Source organism: Gymnogyps californianus, chromosome 7 (assembly GCF_018139145.2).
Source record: "Gymnogyps californianus isolate 813 chromosome 7, ASM1813914v2, whole genome shotgun sequence".
Taxonomy (NCBI): Eukaryota; Metazoa; Chordata; class Aves; order Accipitriformes; family Cathartidae; genus Gymnogyps; species Gymnogyps californianus.
In genome coordinates, this window is record NC_059477.1 from 23,552,361 (window position 1) to 23,571,866 (window position 19,506).

General features: G+C 36.4%; 1 protein-coding gene across 1 annotated transcript in view; it reads right to left on the reverse strand.

Moving 5' to 3' along the window:
- SCN2A (sodium voltage-gated channel alpha subunit 2) overlaps positions 1-19,506 on the reverse strand; it is a 56,940-nt gene that overhangs the window by 20,898 nt on the left and 16,536 nt on the right. Inside the window, exons 11-17 of the mRNA XM_050900241.1 lie at positions 17,905-18,195; positions 14,339-14,719; positions 13,196-13,328; positions 11,299-11,537; positions 10,186-10,359; positions 8,003-8,359; positions 6,356-6,835 (exon numbers count right to left, since the gene is read on the reverse strand). Of these exons, the coding sequence (XP_050756198.1) occupies positions 6,356-6,835; positions 8,003-8,359; positions 10,186-10,359; positions 11,299-11,537; positions 13,196-13,328; positions 14,339-14,719; positions 17,905-18,195 (2,055 nt within the window). The remainder of the gene's footprint in view (positions 1-6,355; positions 6,836-8,002; positions 8,360-10,185; positions 10,360-11,298; positions 11,538-13,195; positions 13,329-14,338; positions 14,720-17,904; positions 18,196-19,506) is intronic.

Here is a 19,506-nt window from a genome sequence, read left to right on the forward strand (position 1 = left end):
TCAAAGCAAAACAATTCTGTGATGATTATTGTTTGCAAATACTGCAAAAAACCAGGATCCCTAAATTATAGTCCACTCTGTACTTTATTGCTATTCATAATTCCTTTGATCTACTTATTTATGAGCATTTCATAAATGAAAATATTTGCAAGAATGTTGGAATGTTGAAAGCAAAAGCATCGTAAGTAGCAGTGGAAATATTTGCAAAAGCACTCCCACTGGAAGCTACTTTAAAAGGCTCTTTAATTCACACAAGGAATAGTGAAAGGATATTTCTGAAACAGAGCAAGGGACTGCTGTTTGTAAAGATTAAGCGAACTCCAATTAACTCTAATATTAGCAACTTAATATCATCCACTATGAATCACGATATGCCGATAGGATGTGACAAATTCACAAACTGTCCAAAGCCTAAATTCTTCAGAGTATCAAAAGATTGTGAATAATGAATATTTTTAAATCAAAATATGACTTATCAGATAAATTATTCCTTACAAATAAGACAAAAAGCTATGCAGTAAGTATATTTTAATTCCACTGATTTACCAAACTGAAAGCAGCATCATACAACTATGGTGTTGTAAATATTATAGCAATGTTTAATAGGTGAGATGTAAATCATACTGAAGCTGGGGACCTTTTGGTCCAAAATCAGTAGCTTATTTACTAGACTGCTGAGCTTTACTTATTACTATAAGATGAGAATAGGTTTAAGTTTCTCAGGGCAGACAATTGTAGATGTTTGGGGAGGTAGTCAATTTGTGAGCATAAATTAAAGAGCTATGGTAAGACTGAATTGGGCCAGGTCTTGCTATCAGTTTTCTCTTTGCACCTCTACACTTGTAAGTGTGGGCGTAAGTAAGAGCAGAACTGATCTCTGAATGTTTGACCAGCCAAATACCAGTTTTGTATGAGCTTTTTTAACCAAATGATGGTCACATGCTTTAACTGTGGAAATTAAATGAATTTCATGCTTAATGGTGCTTCAAGTACTGCATATTAATCTCCAAAATAACTAAATGCTTATACAAGTATGGAAGAAAAGCATTTCTGAGAAAAAAATTGTGAAAAATAAAAACTTGACTATCACGAGTTTGCAAGTTACCTCCATTATAAGCTAAAATACAACAGTATGAAAGTTTTCTGAAACACCCAGCAGCTTTTCATTATCAACACAATTTACAGATGGACTTATATAAGCTTCTGATGAGAAATATAGCTTACGTGTTACATAATCTGTCTTCCTTCAAAAGGAAAGAAAACCTTCAAGAATAGAATCCTGAAAATGTTACCATCAAGATTGGGAAAGGTACATAGCATGCACTGCAAAATACTATTAAAATATTATGGAAAGTATAGCATCTGAACCACAGAAATACTGGGGCTGGCGATCTCGCCTGACCATGCTGTGATGTGAGTCCCGTGACTCAGCAGAGAGCAGCTATGCATGTTTGTACTTTATTGCAATGAATGGGACAGGATCATAGCTGAAGAGCATGCAGGCCAGTCATATCCGTTAAAAGGTGATTATATAGTATATACATATAGATGTATAACTTGCTTAGGTAACCTGTGTAAAATTGGTGACGCGATGCTCTGCCTCGCTAAAAGGCACCAGAGCTGCCCGCTTGACTGATCCAGCTTGGTTCTACTCCTGTGAGAAGTAAGAATGGTAGGAAATGAAGTTCAGGACACAGCACCTCTGCTTTTTTGCGCTGAATACTGCTTAAAGTAAAATATACATTATTAAGGTGTCTGCAACAGCATTAGGAGATCCCGTATTTTTCAAGGCATTTAAAAATATCTTGTAACTTGGTATATCTTGGTGTAATTACTAGCCTAGAAGTTACACTTAGCATAAAAATCTAATTATTACACAGCTATACACGTGCTACAAAATTTTCTATATAAACCATCCCTGTAGTACTTAAGGACCTAAAAAGGAAAAAATATTTTTATAGTTTCTACGCTGGATAGCAGTAATGCAGCTCAGGTCCATGGACCTTTACGTACAGGACAACAGACTCAGCACAGTGGCCCCATATTTGTTAATGGCCCTACTTTCATGGTACAGTTTTATTTAGGATTTGTTCTCTAATTCCCTTATTACATTGTATTCCCCCACTACCATTCTTATGGACACAATGTTCTCATAATTAATTCTATTTTAGGTTTCAGGCAATTTTCTAGAAAATTCCTTGTAAATTCACACCTACTAGCATGTACAATATTGTATGTATTGTTTCTAGAAAGGCATAATCTAGTTAACATTTCCACCAAAATACTGGAAAAGATGTATGTTATAATAAAGAATTCACCAAACATTAATTAAAACTTGCTAATAAATGATAATTACTTTGTAGAAATTCAGCTTATTGCCCTATACCACAGTGAATACGTGTATGCATGTGTATACACAGAGAAAAGCAAAAGCACACAGACACACGCTTATTAGCATCTGGCTATCTTGTGCAGAGTGTTCTCACAGCACATGGATGCCTAAGCTGCCTTTCATTTGGGATACTGCTAACTGAACATGGTTTGGTGGCAGTTTCTAACTTCAGTTCTTTTAATTTGCGGTATAAGCAATGAAGTGACTGGCAGATCAACACTCGGCAACAGCAGAATCATATAAATGGGAAAACATGAGACAGCAGAAATGCAAGGCATATTATGGCATGACAAAAAAGAGGAAGCCTTGAACAAAAAGCCATTTGTGGTCACTTTTTTTAATTTAAAAAAATGCCTTCTTTTGCTATGGATCATTTTCATGACAAGAGTGTTGGTCCTGCGACTAAATAAGCCATCACTCTTCTCTATATCAAAAACCATGGCGGATAAGAATTATCTAGTGAAGAGTAGGAACTAGGATTAAGATAAAAAAATGCACTTTTGTGATTAAAATCTATTTGAAATTTAGGCACTTAAATATGAAATATGCTCACAATGTCTTTGCTTAACTGCTGTGTCTCTCTTGAAGGTGCCTGAAATTTGTAAACATTTCTTTTCAATTTTTCACCTTTATCTTCTGCAAGAGTAAGAAATTTTGGTCCTGAATATGCTCAGAAGAGTTTCAGGCTTGACCAGTCAAAATTGCTTGGCACTAGCTCATTCCTGACTGAATATGCATTTCTTTGTCTTATCACCTGATCAGTTTGCAGTTCCTGAAGCATGATTAACACACACATTTACAGGATTAAGTGCCTCCAAGAATGCAATGAGGACACTGTTTTCTTTTAAATATTGTATCTGGAGGAGAAAGTCTTTCTTTTATGGTGGAAGCTTAATGACTGGAGCTCACGTCTCAAATGTGGGATAATGTGCTTTAAAAATTTTCCCTATAGGAATTCAAACCAATATTTTTGTCACCTTGTAGAATAACCCAATTGGGGTCCTTCCATTGGGAAAAGGAAAGATTTGGCTAACGAAGACAGTCAGCAGTCATACCAACATTATACAATGAAGAAATAGATACACCATTGTCATTGTGGTCATAGTCAGTCCTGCTAACCAACAGCCTATAGGTTTGAATAAGTTACATCCTCCATCTGTTCTACTGACATAATGCTCTTGTGCAGTAAATAGTTAAAGACTGAGCAGGCTACAAAAAGAAGCAAAAGGGAGAATGTTGGTGATCAGGGAATTCATATAGGAAATTCAGGTTTCGGTCTCTATTTCAAGGCAGTTTCTGCATTTTAGCCACTGACTATTGACTGTTAAAAAATTATAAACAGATTTTGTAGCAGGGAAAGATTTCGTTCTCAAAACAGATGCCTTAATCATTAGGCACTACATGAAGTCATGTTGCTTCTTGCTACCACTATTCAGTGAATCACAAATTATTTTCTGCACAACAATTGTAGCTTCAGCATAAGAAATGGAGAATAGTCCAGTAGTACAGAACAGTCCTGTGATTACATTTTTAAAAACAGACTTCAGCAGCTAATTAATCTAATAATCACTAATGAAAATATTTAAATTACTTCTTTCTCAGTCATTTTAATGACATATAGTATTTAAATTAGTAGAATCCAATTATACTTCCAAATTACTTTTTGCAGAGAAGTTGCCAATTAAAAATTATCAGAGCTATAATCCATTTTGATAAAACTTCAGTTAATACGTACATAACTTCATAACTTTTAAAAAAGAACAAGCACAGGAAAACCATATAGGACAATTTAAAACATGGTTTACTACTACCATGAGTAGTGGTAGTATCAGAATCAGTAACATTATCAGAATTAATCTAATATGGGTGGGAGCACAAAATAAGAAGCGAAGAGAGGGGAGTTTTCCTGAGTGCATACTTCTGATTGTACTGGGACTTGACAGTCAGCATCTCAAACTGTATCTGTGTCAGAACATTTTCTTTTAGTGTCATTCATACAGGAATATAATCTGAAGCATCTTTGCCAGTTACAATATATCTGCAGAATAAACTAACAGTGTCTTCTTCACACTTTTCAATTGAGGCATTTAGAATGTTTTATGAAAAATGATAGGTTTAGGTTGACAGCACCCTTGAAACTGATAAAAATACTATACTAACTTTACAGACAAATACAGAATGACAGATAGGTATTTGTTACTCCACCAAGATAGCAATAAATATTTTGTGATTAAGAAATCCAAAGTATTCTGTTTCCTAGTACTGAACTTTAACTTAAGACACTTTATTCCCAAACTTGCAGTACCTCCTCTGGCTATCACTAGTTGCTACGCAGGGAAAAGGCTGAAAGTGATAGATGGACTTGAACATGATTAGCAGGAAAAAAGAACAAACCCAGAAGGACCAGGCCTATACCAAGAAATTACGTGATTTACAAAAAGACAGAAAAATAACCTGTGCCATTACTGTCATATGCAATCATTATGGATGATATCACTGATAGGTGGAATTTGACCAGATTAGCAGTAGAATGTGCTGCTCCTTTGGCAGCAGTAAGTTTTGAAACAGTTAACAATGGGACAATAGAACGATGGAACAGCAGAACAATGGAAGGACAGAACAATGCACTAGCTCTCTGTGGTGTAAAGGTGCCTGAAAAAGATTCCTTTTCTTATCCTATGTACAAAGATAGAATAAACTAAAATCCTACGTTCAGACCAAGAAACTTTCATAATCACCCTCTTCGTTACACAGAACAATTAAAGGTTCTGCGTACATAACTACAATAACTTCTGCTTTGTTCTACACCCAAGTCATGGTTTTGAAGAGTAAGATAAATACTAATACAAACAATCTGCAAAAAAGAAATATTTTTAAAAGAACAATAAAGACATTTCTGGTAAGAAACAAGAAAATATGACTAAATGTGTGATGCAGTCTGTATAAAAAAGGATCTCGGGGTAAGAATTGCTAGAATCTTATCCATATTTATACCCTCAGATTCAAGAGCGAGGAAATCACTTATGAAAACCTTTATGTTAGTTTATGTCTACACTGTAGCATGCAGTACTGTTCAAAAACACCCATGCTAATGCTGAATGAGCTAGCATAGCATAGACTTACTCCACTTGAGGTGGTGTGCCCCCACCATGTACAATTGTGCAGGACAGAGCACTGGGTTAACACAGTAACAATGGCTTCGGCATTCACTGTAGCTCACTAAGTGCTAGCTCAGATTTGTCCATTTGGCACCACATGGTGCCAGAAAGAGGTACATTTTACTACGGTCACAGTAGGTAACAGATTCAAATATCTTAAAGCTTTGAAAATGACAGTGGGTAGCCGTATGAAAGGATCTTATACTGAGATATAAAGCTTCATAACTTTTTTACCATAAGGCCATTACTTCACTTCTTCAGTGGTTCTGCTACTATCAGATAGATTATTAGTGATTTATATGAAATCATTTAGTGATGCTGGTCCAGTATTCAAATGTACTTATGATGTATGTAGATGTATTTTGACTATATCAGAAAGGTTAAAAGCATCAAAATGAACTGTTAATTTGACAGGAGGCACTCCAGAAAGCAGACAAAAGAGTAAATAAACTGCACTGATGAAATAAGCATGGACAAACTTGCACAATCCACACACATTTTGTAAGAATTTTGGTATCCAGGGCTATTAAATTGGCTCATTTTCTTGTTCATGATTTAACTAAATAAAATAGAAAAAAAGTATTAATTTTCTAAAAAATTGTCTTATGCATCTTGATCATTACTGTAAATGCAATACTGTACTACCATCTCATTCAAAACCTGCAACCTTACATCAATTTACCTTAAATGCCATTACAAGTTTGTATGCGCTGTTACACAGGAATTAGAGATTTGAATACAACACTAGTAACCTTACGGAAAAAAGAAAAGCATCAGAGTATTTTAAATATAGAAATAGTCTTACCTCTTTGCTTTCTTCTAGGTCTGACTCGCTGCTGAACTCCTCTGTATTTAAATTTTCAAAATCTGATTCCCCGACAGCAATTGGCACTGTCACAGTGAGACTTGGGTTGTTTATGAATGACATGTAATCACTTTCATCAACAACATATTTTTCCACGCTGCTGCCTATGCCACTGGTAGTTCCATTCCCTTCTTTAAGATAGGTAAGGTTTTTACCTATTTCTACTATTGTGTGGTTGGAAATACAGCTGTCTTTTTTGTTGTTTAGGTCTTCAAGAGGTTTGATTTCATCTAAAACTTTCTGCTTTCTAACAAAGGCTTTTTGGATGAATTCACGCACTTTTCTCTTCACATAATCTATTCCCTTCTGAATCCTTGCCACAGCAATCTGTAGATTGTTCATTTCATTATCATCGTCTGTAGCAGCAAGGTTGTCTGAACTAAATGAGCTCAGCAGCAAGGCCAAAAAGAGGTTGAGTACCTAAAAGACAGTAAGAAGAAAATATCCTGGATCTCTTATTTTTAAGTCATAAAAGTAATTCCATTATGGGTTATTCAATATGACGCAATTTTTATTTCACAGCTAGCACTTTATTTCAACCCTCCTTCCTCCTATTCTTTCCAGTCCATAATCCCTGTCCCCCATATTTTATTATAACTTGTCAAAAACATTTTTAGCTTAACTTGACTAATATAGGTGAAAATCTGAGCGGTTCCTTGACTTTCTCCTTCACACTGGAAGTAGTCAGGTCTGCTCCTCAAAATGGAGAATGACGTAAGGCAGCAGGATACATGATGTAGTAATTTATGCAAGCTACATCCACTGTAGCGTTCATAGGCGAGGGGAATGAAGGCAGACTCCAGTCTTCTACAGTTCAACAGACCACAGTTTCAGTGTCTCTAATTCAGAATATAACAAACTTATATATTTGCCGAGAATATATCAGGCTATTTTTGTTTTGGGCAGGAAAACTAGCTAAGAGATAGAGTCCACAGATGTGATACACCTCAATTTTAGGAAACTATTTCAGACTTTCTTGCATGACTTTTTACAAACATACAAGAGAAATTTGGACTACATGTAATTATGACAGACTGTGCGTAAAACTGATTATTCCACATCATTCAGTACTTGTGTCTCTATTCAAAATGCTGCTTGGGAGGAATTCAGAGGCCAGTAGCAAAAGGGATAAGTAGTTTAGAAATCATCACCTATGAGAAAAAATTGAACAGCTAGGCTTATTTTGTTTAAGAAAGAAAAGACTGAAAGTGGAAACAGTAAGCCTTTAAGTATTATAAATGTTGTCATGAAGACCAACTGTTTTCCATCGCTACTGAGACCACTCAGTTTAATTGGCTGTAAAAGGTGATTTAAGTTAGATGTTTTTTTAAAAGGAATTTTTAACTATAAGCATAATTCAGCACTGATCTTCCCAAAGAGGTTAGAAACTTACTGAAGATTTAAGAGAAAAGGTAGACAAATATTTTTCATAAATGATCAAGGTATATTTGAACCTGGTTTAGAGAAAGTGCAAATGAATTACATGATCTCCTGAAGTCCTTCTCCAGTCTTCATCTCTGATTTCTGTATCATGAAAAATAGAAAATATGTTCTAATAGTTTTAAAAAATCCCCACTGATTACGTACCACTAGGTTTCCAATCACCATGACCATCATGAAGACCGTAAGGCACATAGTTTGGCCTGCAACCTCCATGCAGTCCCACATTGTTTCTATCCATTCTCCACACAGCACTCGAAATACAATCAGGAAAGAGTGGAAAAAGTCATGCATGTGCCAGCGTGGAAGTTCACAGTCGCTAGAGATCTTGCAGACACATTCCTTGTAGCTTTTCCCAAACAGCTGCATTCCAACCACAGCGAAAATGAACACAATGATGGCCAGCACCAGGGTCAGATTTCCCAAAGCCCCCACTGAGTTGCCAATAATCTTAATCAGCATATTTAGAGTTGGCCAAGATTTTGCCAACTTGAAAACTCGAAGCTGCAAAACAGAAGAAGAGTATACAGTTATTCATGTTACTAATTGTAATGAAATTATTGCTATACATTTCATATTTCAGTTACCCTGTGTATAAATCATGTCTCATGTAACCTTTAGAAACTTTAGTTACAAAATTTATGTTTCTGGTTCTTTGTACAATATTAGACATCAGCAGTCTTAAGTCCTGATTCAAGTAATAAGAAATCAAAAATACTGTCTCTATGCTCATTTCAATTACATTGCAATTATCACAAAGTCTCCAATTCAGACTCTGCCTCTTTTGGTGACTTTAGATATCTATAAACAAGTTGTACTTGTTGGATAAGTTGGACAAAACAATCTTTCTCCTTTAGTTAACTCCAAGACATTATTACTAAAAATAAACCAGCACATATGAAATGTGATCAGTTTAATAGGATTGTAAGTGTATAGATGCTTCCAGATCTCTTTCATCTTAAGTGGCAGAGAGATGGAAGAAATGGTTTTCCTAGAACGAGAAATAAGCTAGAGTTGTTAATGACAGACATACAAGTTACTTGCAAGTGTCTTTAACAATATCTTTTCTGTCACTTAAAATAAGCATAATGTGTCTTACAAAGTTTGTCATACAACATTGAGAAAAACAGAAAGGAAAGTGTTATATTAAAGTACAACTTTAATATAGACGGGACAAAAACCTTGCACGGGAATGCACAATTGAAGCTACAGCCTAATTATTTTCCTTTGTCGCCCCTCCTTTTTCTGATTGATGGTTGTATTATTTAAAACAGACAAAAATGAAAATATTTGGAAAGATACAGCAAGTGTTCAGACAACTGAAAGAGGAGAATACTAAAAGGAATCTAAATCTAAATATTATTTCATGGGATGAGACATAAATAACATATATAGATGCGAAGTTGAAAACAGAATTCTATTACTGAGGGAGAAGTCAATCCAGACAGATATTAGACTTTAGGCAAAATGCAATACAATGCTATACAGAGAACCAGCAAATGGATGAATTTAAACCCCCTCTTTTTTTAAAGGGGGTTTACTTAACTTTTATTTAAATATTTTTTGCTTTATTTAAGGCAAAAGTTGAGCTTGATGATTAGGAACTCTAGCTTCCTGTCTCTTACTGTCGGTCTTTTCAGAAGAGGATTTGAACATCAGCTTGTATGCTAGCCTAGTCTTCAGCAAGACCAAGGTTTTTCAAGGTCCTATTCATGACAGTGATATCTAGTGACAGAGATATTGTAGTGACTTCCGAACAGAAAAGCTGTTAGACAGAGGATGGACCCTTGCAGAGGATGGTAAGGAGAAGGCTGGTAGTGATGAAAAATCTCTATCCAAAGAAAAATCTTGACACTACTTTCTTCTAAAACTAACCATATAAGTCAACTGGTAATGGAAGTCTATCAGCTAAAACTGTCAATAAACTTTTATTAACTAATCTGTTATTTACTAAGCAATTTACTGATCTTCAGTCACAGGTAGTGAGGGCCTGTGGCTCTTGCATTTTTTATTCCCTCATCTAGGGAGAAAAAGACTCTTAAGAGATACTACTATTAAAAAAAGTTAATCCTTAAAGCACACTCACTGCAAGAACAGAATTGATGTTGACAATGTCTTGAAGAAGAACTAGATGTTACTAAGGTAATGTATAAAACAAACTTGACATAATAGATACATGCCATCTAGTGGGTATGCAATTTAGTATTTTGTAAGTTCTCATGAAAAGATCTGTCTTAGCCAAATATATAATGTACAAATGAAAAATGCACAACATACATGCACAAATACAAAAATATAACACAGAAACATATTTTATTTAGTATATTTACCAATCGGAATGATCGAAGGACAGATAATCCTTCTACATTTGCAAGGCCAAGCTCCATTAAACTAAGACTCACAATAAAACCATCAAAAATATTCCAGCCCTCTTGGAAATAATAATAAGGATCCATGGCAATTATCTTGAGAAACATTTCTGCTGTGAAAATTCCAGTAAACACCTGCAAGGAAAACACAGTTTCTTACTCCAGTTTAATGAGAAAATATTTAAAAAATAAAACTAACAGTATCAACTTTTGGTAAGTTATACCTTCAGCAAGCAATCCATGATAAATCTGAACAGCTTCTCTGTATTGCCATACATTGGGGTTAGGAATTAAATTCAGATTTGAAGCTTGCATATGCATCACAATGTTTGGTTTCCAAAGAAAAAGAGGTAAATGGGAAAAAATACGGTTTTTATCTAGCCTATATAAATACCAATACACAGAATCTCTTCTGATTTTAATGCTCAGTTTTTCCTCCTTAGATCTCATCTTTGCCCTTGGGACATCTTTTTGCTTCTAGGGATAAAGATAAGTTTATGAGAGGGACAATTATTTTATTAAGAAAAAATAGTATACTGAAAGGTCAGCAGAACTATTCTTCTTCAGGATGAGCTGCGGAAGGCACTGTCATGCCATTTCACCATCTCCTGCAGAGTTGCAGTAAATCTGCCATGCTTACTGGCAGACCCCATTGCCATGGGGTCTTTCCCCTCTACAATTCCCTGAACGCGCAGGACCTCAGTAGGTGCTAGTGAAGGAGCAGAACAGGTGTGGGAACAGAACTGAAAGTTCTTATGATTTGTAAGTATGCATCCAAGAAAAAATATTAGATAAATTCCTTTAACCAGCTTCAATGACAGAAGCTGAAAGTTTTAAAAATCAAAATGCATATTGACTCAATAAATCTTACTGTCTTTTGCTCCACAAAGCAAGAGTGGCAAAATCCACAAATGTCAACAAAGAGGGATTCAGTACAGCTTAAATTTAAATTCAACCATCCCAAGCCTATAAATATGTAGTCAACATTTCCTTTTAAACATATGTACATAGATCACAGAAGAATTATTTAAGAAAAATGCATTTCACATACATGGCACATCATGAAAGACTTACAAGGTTTCCTACTGAAAGCACACCACTAAACTGTTCTGTCATTGGATAGTGCTCCATGGCCATGAACAGGGTGTTTAGGACAATGCAGATAGTAATGGCCAGATCAACAAATGGGTCCATCACAATCAAATTTACAATATGTTTGACTTTCAGCCAGGGAGTACAGCAGTCCCAAATCAAGCAAGTATTAGCAAATTTATACCAGCATGGTGGGCATTTCTGTCTGGATTCTTCCAGTTCTAGAGAGAAAAATGAAAATAACATTTTAAACATATTTCTCTATTCCAGTATCACCTGGGTATTTCCTTGAGGCCTAAATGCTGTTTTCCAAGGTACTGTTGATAAACTGTGTTGACATTGTAGACCTTTTGAAACCAAGGCTACTGTCAGTCAAAAGAATTACAATTAAAAATAATCTGTCCCACTATGTTTTAAATTTGATGTAAAAAGAATACTAAATATTCAATACATAAAATAATCATTCACAAGCAAATACTACATAGGATGCAAAATAGAAATTTGTCTTAGAAATCTGGCATACAGGCTGGGTGATGAGTGGACTGAGAGCAGCCCTGTGGAGAAAGACTTGGGGGTATGGGTGGATGAAAAACTGAATATGAGCTGGCAATGGGCACTCGCAGCCCAGAAAGCCAATCTCAACCTGGCCTGCGTCAGAAGTGTAACTAGCAGTTCGAGGGAGGCGATTCTCCCCCTCTACTCCACTCTTGTGAGACACCACCTGGAGTACTGCGTTCAGTTCTAGGGTCCCCAGCATAAGAAAGACATGGACCTATTAGAGCAGGCCCAGAGGAGGGCCACAAAGATGATCAGGGGCTGGAGCACCTCCCCTATGAGGACAGGCTGAGAGAGTTGGGGTGGTTTACCCTAGAGAAGAAAAGGCTCTGGGGAGACCTTATAGCAGCCTTCCAGTACTTAAAGGGGGCCTACAGGAAAGATGGGGAGGGACTCTTTATCAGGGAGTGTAGTGATAGGATGAGGGGTAACGGTTTTAAACTGAAAGGGGGTAGATTTAGATTAGATATTAGGAAGAAATTCTTTACTGTGAGGTTGATGAGACACTGGAACAGGTTGCCCAGAGAGGTTGTGGATGCCCCCTCCCTGGAAGTGTTCAAGGTCCGGTTGGATGAGGTTTTGAGCAACCTGGTCTAGTGGAAGGTGTTCCTCCCCATGGCAGCGGGGTTGGAACAAGATAATCTTCAAGATCCCTTCCAACCCAAACCATTCTATGATTCTACACACAGAATGAATAAAATATTTAAAAGTTTCCTTGTGAAAGATAAACATTTAGAACAAACCTGAAACTGGACGACTATTTAGACAGTATTATGGTCCACATGTGCAAAACTGCTCATTATTACCTTGCTATTTGCTATTTTGGGCACAGTCATTTAAGCCTCAAAGTAATGTTTTGCCCCTTCTTACAAGTAGTTGCTTAATTCCATGATTCAGATTCATTGTATTTAGCCTTACAGAAAGAACGTGATCCTTCCTTCGTGAAACAGCATGTCTGTTGAATTGGTAGAAGGGGATTGTTCTACTGCAAGAAGCATAGCCATTTCAGTAATCTAAAAAGAGCTTTTACCCCTAAACATAACTTCTCTAGAGAAACATTGCATTGATCAATTGCTTTCTGCTTGCATTTAACTTGGAAGTTTGCTGCTTCCACCTCAAACCTATGAGTATATTGAAAGCTTGACTGCTTTTCCAAATATATCAGTCCATCTTTAAAAAAAAAATACTACCTCTATATACAAATCTCATCTTGCCTGTACCCTTTAGGCTGAAATAGCTGCCTTAAAACACCACTACTACTTAATGTATCATACATTTCATAGCACTTTATGGCATTCTCATCCAAAAATTCTGTGTTACATACCTTCCATTGTGTTTGTAAGCATGCTGGCTATACTCATTGCTCTTTGCCTTGCACTAGGATCTGTTAGGTAGTCCATAGGAACATGATAAGAACTAGACCGTCTCTTTCTTAAGTCAGTTTCTGTAGTAGTGCCCTGAAAATAAAACACTGATAAAATAGCCTATTGATGGTTCATTTAATAACACTATAAATTATTATAGAAGTATAATGGTTTAAAACGCTCTGCTGTCCTGCACCATGCTCCTTTTATGTCGTGGTTTCGCAATAGACCAATGCATGCCTAACTTTGTATATAGCAAATAGTCAAATAGATCAGTAGGATTGCTCTTGTGCTTAAAGAATATGTTTTCAAGGACTTTGCTGAAACAGGGCTGAGACGTTAAAACAGATTTCAGTCTATGAACAGTTTTTAGACTATAAAAAGTTTCACAATGCTTGTCAATGAGCTCTGCTGTAAATATCTGATTAGGCAGTGAAGTCTTTTTCCAAACATGAAAATGCACAGCCCACACAGCTAGCAGTAAAAGCACAAAGAGTAAGTGTATTTTCTTAAGATAACTCTTAATTTAGAATAAATTATCAATTTCCTAGCACATGTTCTCAAACAAAATAAAAGAAAAAATATTTAATAATGTTGACATCTCCCCAAAAAAAACCCAGAAAAATTAACTATGTTACAGGAACACTATCACAGCCCATGTAAGTTGTACTATCAGTGTTATATCAAAAGTTTCATATATGGTCAGTGGGAAGTTAAATACTCATTTAATATATTCCATTAAATAAATATAATTAATTTTTTTTTCTTTTTGAGATCCTGTCTGATATATGAATACAGAACCTTCCAGTTAAGTCTTCAGCATAATGAATCAACGGGTGTAAGACTACACATACTACATTTATTCAATGGCTTACTATGCTATTCTGTTAATTCCCAGTAAATTAGCATATATTTTCACATATATAGTTAATGAGAGCTAGACAATTTCAGCTTCTACTTTAGCTTATAACTGGAATATATGAAAGGAGTATTCACAGCTTGGCCAGAAAGGGAATAATTCCCAAGTGACTAAATTTTGTAGAAACAGTAGCTGATCATACAGGGAGAGGACATCATGCCTGAGCTATTGCAGACTTCCTTACATTGCTAGCAGTGGCTGCTTTATCAATCATCACCTCTGGCAGAAGCTGTCCAGTAGGTGACGTCAGAGCTGGCGGCCCACCGACTAAAGAAACTACTCCATTGCAATCCACAGTGCTGTGCATCTTCCCATTTGCTGGAAGTGGAGGTACTGTCCTGGATGACCTACTGGCCTGACTAATGTTACTGTTGCGCCGTTCACCATGTCTATGAGGAACAAACAGAGAGTCTCTTCTGCTCTCATTGTCTTCAAAAGTGCTGTGCTCATCATCAGCAAAGTCATTTTCTGATCCTACGTCCTTTGCTCGACCTCTGAAGCTGAAAAGACTTGTTCTGCTGTTGCGCCTTGGGGAAAACAGGGAGCCACGAATGCTCAGCAAAGACTGTAGGCAAATAAAAACAATGATTATCATCAGATGAAAATCCTTTTAAATATAATGTTTTCATACAGAGGAAAAAACCACAGTATTAATATGTCTTAAAAGGTAAGGTCATCTACAAAGAAATGAACTGGTACAGCCCCCCCAATACAATCCCTTTTGGGTAGTAAACAAAGAGCACATAAGTGACAGACAAAGACTAGTTATTTTACTACTTTGGATATATGAAATCAATTGGTTTAATTAGAGTAAAAGAAATTGCTTGACAGAATTGTTTCCTCTGCCGTTCTGCCTGTTTTATTACCAACTGTTCATAAACTGAGTAAGCACATCTAGACACTATTTACCTCAGGTTGCCATTAGTCTAACAGGCTGAGTAAATAAAATTTTAGGCAAATTTCCTGTGACTCAGTCTGCACACAGAGGTAGCTCCCAAATACTGCCTAGTTTAAAAAAATGTACATATTTTTTCAGATACTAGTCAAGTAGGCCACAATAAGGTTTTTATTTCTTTTTTAGAGTCTTAGCTATCCTGAATATGCAAAGCCATGCCTATAATTTTGTATGAACAGTCTCACTAATCTTCATCTGTTTACTCATGTGAGTAAATGTTCTGCTATGGGAGGATCTTTTCAGGATCAGAGTCAAAATAATGCTCTGCTCTTGCAAATAATTATACATATTCTTAACTTTAATTCATATCAGTGATTCTCTTGACTTCATTGATTAGCATTAGCATCTGATTTCACCCAAGACCTCTATGAACAGCAGAGATGATACATAACAAAGTAGTGTCTTTGTTTCTTTTCTGCAACTTATCTTTATGGACCTGAGCCCCATTGTTCTAGGTACTGCAAAATGGAGAACAAAAAGGCACTCCGCAAAGAACTTATCATCTAAGTGTAACACAACAGATGGATACAAAAAGAGAGGGAATACAAGGGGGCAAAATTGATGGGTATGATAAATAGCAGTCTTAGCTCACCTGAAGTCACTTCCCTGTCAAGCTTTCTGTAGGCAGCATGGTAAAAGAGAGTTTTAAAGAGGGATTTGAGGAAAGCAATGAAGTGTACTGTGGAAACTCATGGGAGCTTCTTCCAAGCATGAGGGGCAGCATACCAGAAAGAGCTCAAAGCAACTAGTTTGAAAATTTCACAGGAGGTTATGGATGCTGGCATGGGTCAGTCAAAGCTGGGACTTGACTTGTTTACTGTAAGTAGACAAGGCGGCCTGGCAGGAACTTTAGGTACAGTATGTTTTATGGTATTAAAAAAATATCTTTAGGTAGATACTTTTACTAGCAAATTAGGTAAAAGCAATGAGATAGGTTAGTGCTCTTTGCAACAACATTCTTGATGAATACAGCAGTAATTGGAACATGGAAAGAGGTCCAAGTTAAAAATGCTTCACAGGATTCACAGTTGTGGGTCCAGACTAGAGTTTAAAAAAAAAAAGAAAAAAGAAAAAGAGAGAGAAGGGAACTAGCAAAAGCCTTGTGGAAATCCCTTAGAAAACTCAGATGGGTAAAACGATCTTCTAAAGCACAACTAAACCAGGAGAACTGAGAGGAAACGAAATCATGAATGTTAGGAAGAATAAGTTTTCCAAGAAGAACATAATGGTCAGTTACATTGAAGCCAAGTGAAATGTCAAGGAAAATGTCAAAGATGAGATGTAAACCTGAGTTTTGTCTAGGAAAAGGTCACTAAAAACCGGTGAGTGGAATTTCTGTTTAGTGGCTAGAACCCAGAGTGAAAAGGAACTAGGGTTGGAAAACCAGAGGGGAGGGGATTGCTAGACTGTCATAGTAAACAGCTGTAAATGAACTTGGAGATGAAAAGGTAAGAGAAGAAATTTGTATGAGGAATGCTTCATTTCTTACAAGATGGATGAAGTGAGCTGCAGTTTCAATGAAGACACAAGCAAGAATATGCACCTAAGGGATCAGATGGGTCTTCAATATGAAGTTGAAGTCAATGGATATAGGTGTGAAAATTTGTATAAGGAACAGAATGAATCATGAATAACTAAATTCAGCAATGAAGTCTTACAGAGATTAGTTAGACAGTTAACAACATAAAATGGTGGCAGACCAAGGGAGGGGGAAAAAAAAAAGGATGCAGTACTATTAAAAAAGGAAGTACGTTAAGGAAGCGGAAGGAGGAGTTAACTTTGCAGAAATAGGAAGCTAGAAACATTATATTCCCACCACAGTCTGATCTAAAGAGGACAGTCCTTAGTAAGAAAATATTGGATGAAGAGGTCTGAGCTGCTTTGAGAATGGGAGCTGGAGAAAGTGATACATGAAGAGAATATGAATGCTCATGATCTATTTAGGGATGAAACAGGCTTTCCAGAGACAGTAACAGAAGAGGATTAAAAAGGAAGGAATGAGTTTAGTAATAGTGACTAAAAAGAGGGAGAAAGCAAGTCATAAAGACCAGGGAGAATTGAGAAGGTGGGGATAAAAGGAAGAAGCATATTGAGGCACACAAAGGGGCAGAAAAAGGACAGAATGGATGTGAGATCTGGACTTGAAGTGCTGAGGGGAGAGTCAGAGGTGGGCAAATGAAGAGGAGCTCTGAAAACTGTAGAAGGGATAACATAATAAAACTATCAAATGAAATCAATGTCTGGATGGGAGATGCAGATGGCACTCTGAGTCACTGGTGTTTCAATGTAAGAGAACACATGCAAGGACACATTGCCACACATATTTCCACCTTCTTTAAGATAACACAATTAATAGTTTCACATCAATTAATTTGTCAAATTTCACATGAACGTTTATGCAATTTCTACTGGGATTTTGCATCCCAAATTTAGTACTTTTCTCATTTAAACATGAAATTCCTTTGTATGTGTACACCAAATTTTGAAGCCACTGATCATGCTGAATACATCCATCTTGATGGGGAAATAGGTCCATTTTCATTAAGAAACTTGAAATACAACTAATTTTAATTAATACACATTGTTTTGATTTTTCACACATAAATTCAGAATAAAGACAAAATCTGTCCAATTCTTACAGTATCATCTTTGGCATTAACTAGGTCATACTTTGATTTAAGATATTAAAGAATCTGTGGTATCTTTTGCAAGAATTGACCAACCTACTTTACAGGGTTTTGTTTATATGATGAGTAGACAACAAAGGTGTTTAAGAGGTAATAATACTATGGTACCTGGTGTGGGGAAGAGAATCTCTTTTCGTATGTCAGTCTATTCCCCTCAATGGAAAATCGGAAACCTTTCCTTTTGATGCTTTCCTCTGATTCAGATTTGTGAAATTCTTCCCCATCCTTCTCCTCGCCTTCAGATTGTTCTTTTTGCTTTTTCTTCTTTCTTCTATTCCTCCTCTCTTTAGCACTCTTTGAGCTCAGTTTTGATGCCTCAGAAGAACTTTCGGAGAATCCACCTATTCCACCTACTCCACTATAATCTCTTGAGTCAGCTGCTGCAGCTGCTGCTGCTGCCTATACGTACAAGCACATATGCAATTTACAATATTTATACAAACACACACCACTCACTATTTCAAATTTATTGCCATTCTTAAAAAAACAATGATTTTGAAATAAAATCAATGATCCCACTTCACTGAACCCAGCATATCATAACAAGTATAATTTGTGAAATACCACAGGAACCATAATTTCCCACTGATCCACAAACCAGGAGTTAGAGCAGGCCAAGGGAAAACTGTGCTGTGAGACAACCAAGTTAACGAGCATCTGTTTTAGATTGGAGTAATATGTTGCAATGAATTTTTCACCTGAAATACTATGTAAAAGTAGGGAGTCAAGGCTCAAACAACAGGAAAAATCCCTGTTAACAGGAAGCAACGCTTTCTTATACCATTTTGCTGGATTTTGAATACTTTCTAGTCTATTAAAGATCTGGTGTAACATTGTTTATCTCAGTTTTGCAAATCATAATCAGATATTTGAGTTAAACTGCAGGCTATTAGAGACCTGTTGCTGTTTGAAGTTTCAAACATTTGTGGAACGTTTGATTAACATTTATTTACAAGTTGTGGTAAAAAAAAAAAACAGATACCAACTAACCAACCAAACAAAAAAGCCCTATTGCTGACTTTAGTCATGTGCTTACATGGAAGACATAGTTCAACTTCTGCTCTATGTGGCCACATGCCAAGCAGACATTATCAATTATCCTATTAAAGATTTCAGAATCTTCAAAAAATGAAAAGGAATTTCAAAGCAGTATGTAATCATGATGTCTGTACCACAGAAGCGTTTTCTCCAGTTTCTCCACTTTTTCCAGTTTTCTTTAAAACTGGAAAACTATGGCTTTCTGCTGTGAGAGCTGGGGAAGGAGTAGAAAAAGCCAAATGTTGCTGAAGCAAAATATTTCTCCCACAGTACCTACGATAGTTTTGCTTCTGTTACTTAAATAAACAGAATACCTGGGGGCTTTTTTCCCACATGTCCATCTCCATTTCACAGAATCACAGAATAGTTGAGGTTGGAAAGGAACCTCTGGAGGTCATCGTGTCCAACTCCCCAGCACAGACAGGGTCACCTAAAGCAGGTTGCCCAGGACCATGTCCAGATGGCTTTTGATTATCTCCAAGGATGGTGATTCCACAAGCACTCTGGGCAACTTGTTCAAGTGCTCAGTAAAAAAGTTAATTTCCATCTCCATTTTGAAAATCCAGTACTCTAGCTTATTAGTTATCATTTTTGTCACAAATTAACAGGTTCACTCAAGCCAGCAGAAACAGTGCAATGGAAAACAATAAAGATTGTTTGCAAAATGAAGGA